The 12344-nt window shown below is 44.3% G+C and overlaps 1 protein-coding gene across 1 annotated transcript in view; it reads right to left on the reverse strand.

Annotated features, from left to right (window-relative positions):
* CDHR3 (cadherin-related family member 3) overlaps nt 1-9782 on the reverse strand; it is a 62641-nt gene extending 52859 nt beyond the window's left edge. The window contains 2 exon segments of the mRNA XM_008567900.1: nt 1018-1220; nt 9697-9782. Coding sequence (XP_008566122.1) covers nt 1018-1220; nt 9697-9778 — 285 coding nt within the window. The 5' untranslated portion in view covers nt 9779-9782.
* Nucleotides 9783-12344: the final 2562 nt, after the last annotated feature.

Genomic DNA, 12344 nt, shown 5'->3' on the forward strand with positions numbered 1-12344 from the left:
AAAAGGTGAGTGATGATGATGTTCATGTTATGTGTAACAACCAAGAGATCAGATATGTGGATGTGCTCTGGAACCTCTAGGCAATTTGAAGGAGCAGAGCCATCGTGGTGAAAGGCGGTAGACCATCAAGGCTCAGAATGACAGCTCTCAAGTGGAAACAACCCAAATGTCTGTCACTTGATGAATGGGTAAACAAAAGGTGGGACATCATACAACGGGATATTATTCAGCCATATAAAGGAATGGGCTACTGACACATGCTACAACATGGGTGGCCCTTGAAACTTTATTCTAAGTAAAAGAAGCCAGTCATTAAAAACCACATACTATATGATTTCATTCATATAAAATGTCCAGAATAAGAAAATCTATTAAAATGGAAAGCAAATACAGGAGAATAGGAAGTGACTGCTGATGGGTCAAGGGTTTTCTTTCAGAGTGATAAAAATATTAGACTGTGGTAATGGTTGCACAACTCTGTAAATATTTCAAAAAACACTGAATTGTACAGTTTAAATGGGTGGATTATATGTTCTGTGACATACCTCCAATAAAGCAAGCTATTTTTTAAAATGAGAGCTTTAGAGCCAGACTGCCTGGGTTCCAATCTCTGCTCAGCTACCTACTAGCTGTGCAATCCAGGGCAAATTAGTTAACCTCTCTGTGCTTCATTTTCCCCATCTGAGAAAAGGGAGTAATAATACAAATACAATCCTCATGTTTTGAGGGACTACAAGACAACAACCACATGCAAAGCGCTTTCAACAACCTCCCATTTGTAACAAATTGAGCACAATGTTCATGTGGGCTGTATTAAGTGGAGGTGGTCTGGAGGCCATAGGGGATCTAGCACAGACAGCTCTGGGACGCCCCACATAGGACCTCTGGATCCCACACAAGGGAAGATTAAACCAGGGAAAGCGGAGGAAATGATCACTGAATCTAGAGTCCCATCCACGCCCGTCATCAGGACCACCTCTCTGCAGACAACTCCAGGGGGAGTAAGATTCTGCTCACCTCGAAGTCGGTGCCTGACAACCGATTCACTCTGAAGGCTTCAGTGAGGGGACTTGAGTTGATTATCAGGGGAAACCCTGAAATCACAGGTGACAGGGATGCTGATAATTTCACAGAGAACTTGTGCACCAAAGTCTCGGGTGGAGAATTCTCTGTCACGTTGCCTGTAGCAGGTAAGTGGATTAGGTGCAGTGCCTCTCCGCCTGTGGATTTAAAAAGGATGCAAAATGACATGAACACGAAGCCTTTGGCTGAGAATAGGAACTTAATAGTTAGGTCTGTGGCTTCATGGCTCAGGCAATGATGGGACCTAGTTACTTCCCAAAAATGAATGCTCTTGCCAAGTGCTAGAAAAGGAAATGTGAGATCTTCTGGGAGGCGAGAAAACAACCACCACCAAACAACCAGGAAAGCTGCTTCTGTCATTCAGTAAATAAAGCTGCTGCTTTTCTCTTGTCTCCCTGATTCCCTTCTCTGTTCTGCCATCCTTTTTGAAGAGCTAGGGAAAGAGGAATGTGATGCCTTAGGAGATACACATGCACTTGGAGGACCTAAACTGGTAATCCTCTCTTGCAAGGGCCTGGGAATTTACAAGAGTTGATCTTCCTTCTCTGTGTCAATGTTTGATCCATGAGGTCATCTGAGAATTGAGTGTGCAGGACTGGAGAACTCCAAAATCGTGGAGATCTCCCCACGTCTATTAGTAATCTCAAGGACAATTATTTGTTATTGGATGCTACAGGCACCATGTGGAGGGTCGACCAGTACTTCTTGACTGATAGATTAATTCTGGTTTCACAGAGAAGGAAATGAGACAGTCAGGGAGGGCATGTGAATTGGGGTTGGCTGCATCACAGATGGGGAATTTTACAATTTCAGAAAAAGTGCGCTTTTTTCAGAAAAAAAAAAAAAGGAAAGCCTTGGGACCATTCTAAGGTCTCCATGACACTCTGCAAGACTGCCAGTACAGTGGAGAGGAACAGGCCATGTTCTTACCTGCTTCCATAACAATAGTTACCGTAGTGGGCTGAATAGTATCCCCCAAAGATTCATGTCCAGAACCTCAGAATGTTCCTTATTTGGAAACAGAGTCTTTACAGGTGTAATTAGTTAAGTCAAGAGGAGGTCATCCTGGATTAGCGTAGGCCCTAACTTCAGTGACCAGTGTCCTTATAAGGAGAAGCCAGGACACAGAGACACACACAGAGGGAAGAAGACCATGAAATAATGGAGGCAGAGATTGAAGTGATGCAGCTACAGGCCAAGAAATGGAAAGCACCTGCCAGAAGCTAGGCGGTAGGCACAGAACTGATTTTTCCTCAGAGCCTCCAGAAGGAATCAATCCCCTGCAGACACCTTAATTTCAGACTTCTGATCTCCTGAACTGAGTTCTGCTGTTTTAAGCCACCCAATTTGTGGTAAATTGTTACATAAGCCCTAGCAAACTAATGCAATGACCTTCTATCTAATGTTCCAAATAAGTGCATAATGTAAAATCCTTTATTTCATCTACTCCTTAAAGTAACCCTCTTGGATAGGTATTAATGTCATCGTTTTACAGATGAGGAAACTGAGCTGGAAGGCACACAGCAAATAATAAATAGCAAAGCCAAGATTTATACTGAGGTCCTACTTTCTGGCCACCTTCCTGATCTTGGCCACAATCAGCCACTGGGGACAAAAACCTGGAAAGGTTGGGGGCACAGAGGTGGGGAAGGATAGTAGAAAGATCTTTCCTACTGAAAGGTGTAAAAATTTCTAGAAACAAGCCATTGAAAAATGTTAAGTTTTGTCAGAGGATGTTTTTATTTCAGTTGCGGTGCAGTGCAAGACAGTAAATGGAAATGTAGGAAAACTTAAAATATAAGCACATTCATGGACACAAGCTTTCATAAATTTAAATCATCTTATTTAGTTTAGAGACTGAAATGGATAATGCAGAAGTTATTGTTGCCTGCAGAATTACGAAGTTTTATAGACAAGGACTGTGCAAGGACTCAGAAATACCAAAACGGCTGAAGTTTAGGGTGATGTGAACATGAATAGGTTTTTTTAATCTATTAAAATTGACTTTAATATTATATCATTCTGGTGATAAAAAACCAGGAGCAAAATAGTATGTTGGAGTACTTAGAGACAAAAAGTTCCCACAAAAATAGGTTTTCAAAATGAGCAAAACAGTCAACTGCTTTGGTGTGCTGAGTTTTTTAAGGCATAATTCCCTCATATTCTCTTTCTCCACAAATGAAAGTCACCAGGGCACCCCCCCGTGCTGTTCATGAGAGTGTTTCCTCACTGTTCAGCGACACGAGGACAGCCACAGCAAAATGAAAGGTTGGCAACTTGTCTCGTAGGCCCCCGCCTTCTCACCCCTTCCCCAGTGATGGTGCTCCTCCAGTCAAGAAGCAAAAGTATAACTTGCTATGTTTTTCTCAAGAACAGACTGGGTAAGGAAGTGCCCAGGCCAAATGAATAGACTAGAGTAAGTAACCAATTGCATTCACCAAGCTCCTCCTCTGCAGGCACTGTGCTAGCTGCCCTGCTGCCTGACCTCATCCTCGCCCAACACAATCCTGCTATGTAGGTATTGCTGTCACCATTTCACACACCTGAGATTCCACACTCAGTAAGTGGCCATGGTGGGCCCTGGTTCTCTGCCTATAGATCCTGTAGATAACAGACGGCACATACCTACTACCCACAGCTGGTTGCTCCATGCCTGTCACATGACCATGCACATGTAATGCTTTGTGGTTATTCTATGACCTGGGAACACTGCAGCAACATGGCTTTGGGGGCTGGTAAAAAATTGGACTTTAGACCCAGATATTAGATCTGGATGATGTTCTTTAAGAGGCTGTTTTTGGAACATGAAGAACTGTGCTGCAGTATGAGTTGCATGTGAGCTCAGGTATGGGAGGCTTGCTAAGCTCCACTAGGGTTTTGCACAGCCTCATCCTGGGTGGGCAGATCACTTTCTGTGGCCACCAACCTCAGTGCATCTACTTTGGAGAACTGAGGAGCCCAGAGAAGCCGTGCTCCCCAAATATTGCCTGCCAACAGCTCATGGTTTGCTTTGCTGGGAGTGTATCCATTGATTTTGTTGCATTGATCATAACTTTGCTAAGACCTGGATCTCAGAGACTAAATGCATGAAGGATTCAGCATTCCAATCCAAGGCATCTGACTCCAAGGACAGCTCCATGCTGCCTCCTGAATTTATAGAGCTCCTCACAGACATCCTGGCATGCTCATCTTTTGAGTGGCAATGAGGAAGATATTTTGGAAGAAGGATATACCCAGCGTTCTTCAAGCAATTTCTACTGAGAACTGTCTGTTCCATGTAGAGCTAAAGCCTGACACTGTCCTTTGGTAAGCACTTTCTGCTGATATTCTTGCTGGAAATGTTTTACTCTTCTCCTGGTGGCCTCTCTTACCAGAGCAAGGCCATGTGTGCTAGTGTTGTACAATTGAATCCTAAAACCTTTAAGACAGACACCCTGGGAACACTGTTAAGAAAGGTAGCCAAGCTGGGAACTCCAACTCTTGGTTCGATACCCAGTTCCTCCAGCTTCCTTGCTACTAAAAAGTAGTAATAGCAATAGCAATAATAATAATAAGACAGAGACCACACCCTAAAAATAGAGGAATTAGTAAGATACAGTATACACAAAATGTTTAACCCATTCATTATGAAGATAAGTTTAAGTTTCATGCCCACAGGCACCCGGCTGCTCTGTGACAGAAGGAAGGTCAGAGGCTGGAGGTGGCTCTGCATAAGACACTTTCCTTCCAAGGCCAGTCTTCCAGGCTTTCTTTGGTGGTCTGAGTGCTGGAGAGTAAGAAGGTGGCTTTAATGGAATTTGACTTACACATGCATCTTAATTAAGAATCAAATTAGAAATGCTTGAAGCGTACACTTTGAGAGAGAAAAAGCACACAAAAGATTTATTATCAGTCGCTGAGCCCACTGAAACATCTCGCTTGTGGTTGAAATCCAGATGCATGATGTGCTCCTTGTTTCCCTTGAATCACTGCCTTTCCAGAAAGGAACCAAGGGGCCTCATCCTGGGAGCCCATGTTGGGATAATCAAGGCCTCCATAGCCTTAGTAACAGTGAGGAAGCTGGCCACCCTGGGCCCCTGACACTGAAAGCGGGTCAAGGATGTGGAGTGACATCACCTTCTTCTCCTTCGGAGGATGCAGCTGCTCTAACTTATAGCTCTGCATTCAATGCACAAGCAGGACTTGCTTGAGACCGTCATTCAATAAATACCTCTTCATGTTCTCTAGTACCTGATCAAAACAGTAGTGAAGAATCAGAGTGCTGTGAAAAAGCAAGGGATTTGGAATCAGAGCCCTTGCTTCAAGCTTTAGCTTTGCCACTTCTTGACTGTGTGACCTTGGGCTGGTCCTTTAACTTCTCTGGGGATCCCTGTCAATTCTATCTCTCAGGGCTGTGGTTCTACCCTAACAGTGGCTATTAAACAGGGTTGTATTGCTAAAGAAGACTCACAGGACCCAAATGACATTGCTTACCAGTCCACAGTTTTATAGCAGAAAAAAGATACAGTATAGCAACAACATTAAAGTAAGACTATGTATCACAGCTGAAGGCTGCCTCAGCAAGAGAGACAAAGAGGCCAGGTGCAGGTTCCCGTTGTCTTCTTTTCTCTAAGGGATGGCAGGATGCACTTTCTCGGATCAGGAACCTCCGTATGCACAAATACCTTGGAATCACGGAGCTCAAAATGGAGTCTCTGCTGGATTTTTTTCTATTTTGCTTTAGGCACATTCTTGCTACATAACCAGCCTCAACAGCAGAGCCCCCCCCCAAGGCCCTCATCAAGACCAGGTGCAAATCATCAATCTCACTGTTACCAGTAAGCAATGCCTACAAGCTGGTACAAACCATACAGAAACTCCTAGGATCCATGGTTACAAAGCAACGCTATTAATCAGTGTGCGTCATTCCTTGACCAGAGGTCAGTGCAGTGCAGGAACTTCCCCAAACAGCTCAGGCTAGTACCAGGCCTGCTACCGTAGTAGGTAGTATACGTAGTAGGTACCGTATAAGAAAATGCATATACAGTATTTGATAAACTATAAAGCATTACAGAATGTGTTGTTTCAGTACATGCAACTTCTTCCTATTTCTTTAATTTCCACAATTTGTTCCTTCCTGAATGGGATGCTCACCCTCCCCCTTTTGGGGGTGCCGACCCATGCCAGGCTAATAGAAGGGAGTCCTTAATAGGACACAGGAGAAAAGAAGGTGACTCTACTAGTGATTCTGTACATGACACAAGGTCATAGTCATCAAGAGAAAGATGTGTTTGTCTTGGAGCATCACTCTGGGGCTGGCCTGAGAAGGGCTGGTTTCTTTCAAACCTCTTCCAACTTTGCAGAGGTGAAAAGCAGGTGGATTCCAGTGACTGAGTGCTTGGGCAGGGCGGAGAGGAAGACAACCAGGTTGCCATGGGCAGGGAAGAGAGAGGGGAAACCGAGAGGAGGGGCTGCCCTTTGTTCTTCTGAGGTCGACGCTGAACAGGAATGCGACATGATAGAAAAAGTAAAAAACTTTCACCACATTTTTTGGGCCCCATATATAGCATTGATTGGCTGACAGAGAGACTTTCTGGAAATGGACTATATCTTCCTGTGTTTCCAAATGGTGAGAGCATAGAGTTCTTCAAGGAGCATAAGACACTGAGTCTTGGGCCTCTTTTTGATTTCCTGACACTGCCGAGCAGAGGACCAGGCCCAGATGACAGGCTTGGGGGACTTTCTAGAGAGACCATGACAGCTTCTTGCCTGATGCTTATGAACAAAACTCAGATCAGTGGACTTGGTGCCTTTTCATGTTCATGTGGATCTTCCAGTTCCTAAGGAATCTTTCTTTTATTAAACATCCTGGCATTTTCATTTCCATGAGAGTAATTTAAAAGCTAGTTCTCTGGAGGCTTTTTCAAAATGTGGACAGCTTCCACATGTAGTGGATTTGAATATTCCAAGAATCCTTTCCTAGTTCCCTTACCTTCTAAGAAGGACACATGACCCTTTGGTACTGATAGATCCAGAAGACTGTCTCAACTCTTTTCCACTGGTACAAGTGAGAATTTTGTCCAGTGTACATACTTGTGGAGCCTTCCTTTATAAGCCATTGCTGGAATGGGACACTATTGCTTTACAAAGGGAAACTTTCACTTCCCTCATCTTAATAGGAGGTGGAAAGCACCAATGCTAATTTAAATGTCCGTATTAAGCAGGCAGAAGATCTAAAGCTGTGCATTGTGGGGTATCAGTAAATGTGAAGGAAAAAAATGCCAGACTCAAAGAGCAGTGATGATAAACAAAAACAAATATTCCTTGGATACCGTCTGTGTTTGTGGCACTCAGGACCCACAGAGCAATAAGAGATATGAAAGCTGTTATTGCGGGGCTGACCTTCCAGGTGAGAGGACAGGACAGACACATAACAGATGAGTTACAGTGTGATAGCTCATGCTACCTCAGTTGAGTACTTATTCTGTGTTACTAAGCTCTTGGCATGTAGTCCGTGTGCAGGCAAGAGCAGCTCCAGGAGCAGCAGAGGGCTCACCAAGAGCTAGGGTAGCCTGGGAAGGCTCCAGGGGGCAGGCAGGGCTTGAGTTGGGCCTTGAAAGAAGCACAGGGGTTAGACCAAATGAAAGGAAAGAGGATAGTGTGAGTATATTACTTTATTTGAGAGTATGATGCCTGAAGGCAAGTGCTGGCCTCTCCCCGCCACCCCACTCCCAGCCCCAAACCTCTGTAACCTGGTGTTCCGGCAGGTTAGTAATGCTCAGGTTCTCAGACACAGAAAAAAAAGTCGGAGGGAAACAGTCTGCATCACAGCAGCTCTTCCAAAAACTAGGATTTAAGCTGTAGAAACAGAAGCATGGCGCAGTGCATGGTCTTTTGGGAAGGGAGGGATCTGAATCCATTTTTTTATAAGAAATTGCAAATATTTCTTGCAAACCTATGTAATCTGTTCCTCTCACACATCTGGTGATAAATATCCCAATGACAGTGTTCACTATGAGACATTGGGTTCTCCTTAACCTCACTCTTCTTCCAATGACAATAAATGTCACCTCTTAACTCAAATGATTATGGCCTTAAGAGCCTCTATGTCTGAGAAAATCTCAAATGTTTACTTCGAGTGAGTGTCTGAAGTGCTCAGAGCTTGCTTCACAGTTGCAGTTCCTCCTACCCTCTGCCGAGTCTAGAAGCCCAGGATGAAAGAAGGCTCAATGTTAGGAAACCCACTTACTTAGTTATCTTATTCACACATCAAAGGGGGAAATTAAATGGTCATTTCTGCAGATCTTGAAAAAGCATTTGATTTGATTTAAAAATCCATTTCGATATAGACATAAATACCCTAAAAATAATAAAAATAAAGCTATCTCAACACAAAAATCAAGTCTATGTCACACCAAAAGCTGCATCACGCTTAATGGGGAACAAGACGAGAGTGTATGCTCTTGTGATTTCACAAAGATCTGAAGGTACAGGCCCGGCAATTAGATAAAAAAAAAAAATAGGAGATATAAAAATAGAAGAAGAGCATAAATGTTCATTATTTTCAAACCTGGAAATTGCATGAAAATCATGTGAAAAACCATAGCAAACAATAGGGTAATTTATTAATAGACTCCTATACGTTATCCAACTATCAATTAAAGATATAAGGGAAGAAATTTACAAAATTGTGAAAGATTTCATTTACAAACGTAAGAAAAAGTAAAAGTAAAAGAAAAAAACTAGAAATAACCATAGTCAGGATGTGCAAGACCTGTATGAAGGAAACCTTAAAATACTTCTGAGGAAACCAAATGAGCACTCGGACAAGAATCTAGAACCCTGTTTCTGGGTTTGGAAGACTCAACATCATAAATAACAATCACTCACATTTGCTTAGCATTTACTATGTACCAGATATTCCTGTAAGCAGTATTTTACTACAGACTCATCAAGATGTAAATTATCCCTAAATTAATCTGCAAATTTAACATGATTGAATTCCATACATTATGCATAAACTACCTATTCAAAAATAAGATTTAATTTAAAAAGCTCAATTTCAATAATGCAAGCCAACAACATTAAAAGGATCATCCAAGATTCTCAAAGCTCCTGAAAGAGGATGAAGGATCATAAAAGCCCTAGGTTGAATCTTTGGCCTTTCTGCCAGAATGCATTTTCTGGCTCAAGATGAAGACAATAGAATAGCCCCTCGGTGCCTTGGTTTCCCCACTAAATGACTTGCCAAACTCAAATTGCACTGCAAGGTTCAAGAGAGGGGCCGGAGGCTCCACAAAGACTGACTTGACATGCACACAAAGTTCTGCTGTGAAAATTATTTTCCCAACCTCAGATCTAGGAAAGACTTAGGACTGGCCAGCTAACACCAGAGGGAAAGTGAAGTCTATATGGAGATTGGATTGTGGCTTTTTAAGCATCCTATTCTCCAGGGCACCCCTGCCCCTGCCCCCAAGGCTCCCTGGAGCTGCGTTGTCCCATTGATCATTGCAGATAAGCTGCAGTTGGACAAGGCCTTCCAGAGGCAATTTCCTCCTTGGGGACATTATCATACAGTAGTAACATGCACACTGGGTAGGCCAAGCAAGGTTCCACAGCAAATGGAATTCCTACCTGACATGGCACCCAGGAGAACCAGGAGAAAGACTGCCTCCTGCATATCTGACGGTTCACCTCTGTGTGTACTTCCACACATTATCCAAGCCCTGAATCCACTTCACACCCAAAGTTTATTCCAGAAGCCACCCAGCTTCCCCTCCTGGTTCTGTTGTCATGTGAGAAATCAAACAGAAGCTTTGGTGGTAACTAAGGGAAACTCTAAACACTGCAGGACTGTTTGTTCCTTGATTACCTGCTTCTGTGACTACATGGTACCCAAGAGACCAATCCACAAGCCTTGGTCAGCTTAAAGTCCATCTTAGACGTTTTCTCCACCCTGTGTCTCAATAGAGAGCTCCAAAAGACAAGTCAAAAGAGCAAAGAGCCAAGACACTGAGACGACTGTAAAAGCAGACATACACGTAGTATGCCCATAATGGTCTCAATCGCCCTGTAACCAGGCATGTTGTCATTCCCAGTAGCAGGGGCGGGTGGTGGGAATTGTTCTGCTGTCCTGAATTGATCAGTAGGACTCAGACTTGGGAACTAACTGATGCTTGTTGCAAAGAGAGGAGCCAAGAGCTGGGACCAGACCCCTCCTCCAGGGAGACTCGATCCTTCATCACAGCCCATCCAGCCTTCAGAGCAGGCTGTGCAGGAAGATGATTGGAGTTGTGAGGCTTCTGCCCACTGGGGAGTGATTCAGCCTGCCCCTCAGGTGCAGGTGTTGCCTTTACGATGCTTTTATGCCTCGTGCAGCCCTGTGCCAGTGCACAAGGCATGGTGGGGGAACGACCACAGCCTGGGTTCCAGCCTCCACTCAGAGAAGGGGCCATGGCAGGGCAGAGGGAGGATGGCAGTGGAGCAGCCTGTCCCCTCTTCGTGGTGCAGGAAACATACTAGAGGACACAATGGGAGAAGCTAGACTTGGATCAACTCTCCCATTCCTCACAAGTGATAACTGCCTGCGGTGGGAGGGGAACCCAGTGACCCAAGGCTGGTGTTAGGAATGGAGGGGGAGGCCATGGAGCCAAAACCTCCCCATCAGGGAGACCCCACAGGCATTCTGAAGAACCACACATGTGCCCCACAAGCAAACCAGCCTGTGGCATTCACCTGCTACGCGGAGGTCACCAGTTGCCAGTCAGCATGAGCCAGAGGAGCCACGAGGAGCAATAGAGAGAGACAGCCACAAGGGCAGCTCACCCCTTTCTGTTCCCTCCCTTCCTCTTCCGACCCCTAGGCAAAGAGGAGGAGGCAGCTGGAGCCGGAGCCGGACCCACCCCAGTGCTCCCAGCTCTCTAGCTTTTAGCTGTCCTAGACTGTGAATAACTGAAGGTGAGCAGAAGGCAAGATGTTAAGGGAAGAAAGGGAAATTTAACAGTGAATGGAGGAGAAACAGAGCCATTCCAGTTTATATGTCACTGAATTGAGTCTGCTAAATAAACAGGTTATAGCCCCCTACAAGGAAACTAAGGCTCATGGAGAGTGACTAGTCTCAGGTCAAGCCACCAGACTGTGTCCCCTGCTTCCCAAATCTAGGGCAGCAAGGCCATCCCCCTTATCTCTCACTATATCCAAACACCAGTCAAGCCCCTCCAGGCTCCAAGGTGCCACCTGCCATCTCCTTTCCTGGCTTAAGTCCTTGCCTCTGACCCAGATGGTCTGTGTAGCCTCCAATGCATACTACAGAGAACTGTCAGCTTAATTTCCCACAAGTACAATTTTGGTCATTCGCTTTCCTGCTTAAAATAGCAAACAACCTTTCCCTTAGGAAGAGCTATAGGTTTCTGTCTGAAGTAGCTAGATGGCAAAAAAAAAAAAAAAAAACAACCATAGGTGTGACCTTAGGCAAATTACCTAACCTTTCAGAATCCTAGGTCCACTCACTTGTATAAACCAAGGAAAGTGACACCTGCCATGCAGTATTATAGCAAGCAGTATGTGAGATAAGGAAGTGAAGGAAACTGGCCCACAGTATGTGCTCTAACAACACAGTACTATTTTTTTCTTAATAGGACATCCATAGTACTGTGGCAAGGCTGGAACACAGTAGATATTCGATATACATTAGTTGAATAAAATAAGGAATAAACAATAGTTGCCAAGTTACCAATTCTCATCTCACAGTTTTTCCTGTCATATTAGTTACTGTAAAAAATCCATTTCATTATGCACAATTAAAGCTGAAGTGATGGTTCAGATTAAGTTATGGAAAACGTCAGAATAATTAAGCCTTTGAATTAAAGAAACTCACATCTGTTTAATTTTCAGCCTGACTGCACCGTGTTTTTCACGTTGCCCTGTTTTCACCAGATAGCACGAGTCTCCCCTCTCCTCCCCCATCCCAGGGCGTATAAGGGTCATTTTTGGAATTTGTTGTGAGTGTTTTCACCTGTAATTTCAGCTTCTGTTTCCAGCCCTGAGGTTGTTTCTGCCATCACGATGGGCTGTTGCCATTTGTGAGTTCCCATCTCCTTTTGAAATCACAAAGTCCTGCTGGGCCAGACTCACAGAGGCAAACGGGACCCTGAGCCCTTTGCTCTCTTGTCCCCTGACTTCCAGACTGCTGGGCCATCCTGGTTCTGAGTCTTTCAGGCAGGCACCCAGCTTCATGTGAAAGACCTGGGGAGTCTTCTACATCATGTCTAGCCCAGCAGTGA

The sequence above is a fragment of the Galeopterus variegatus genome, unplaced genomic scaffold (genome assembly GCF_000696425.1).
Source record: "Galeopterus variegatus unplaced genomic scaffold, G_variegatus-3.0.2 Scaffold20, whole genome shotgun sequence".
Lineage (NCBI taxonomy): Eukaryota > Metazoa > Chordata > Mammalia > Dermoptera > Cynocephalidae > Galeopterus > Galeopterus variegatus.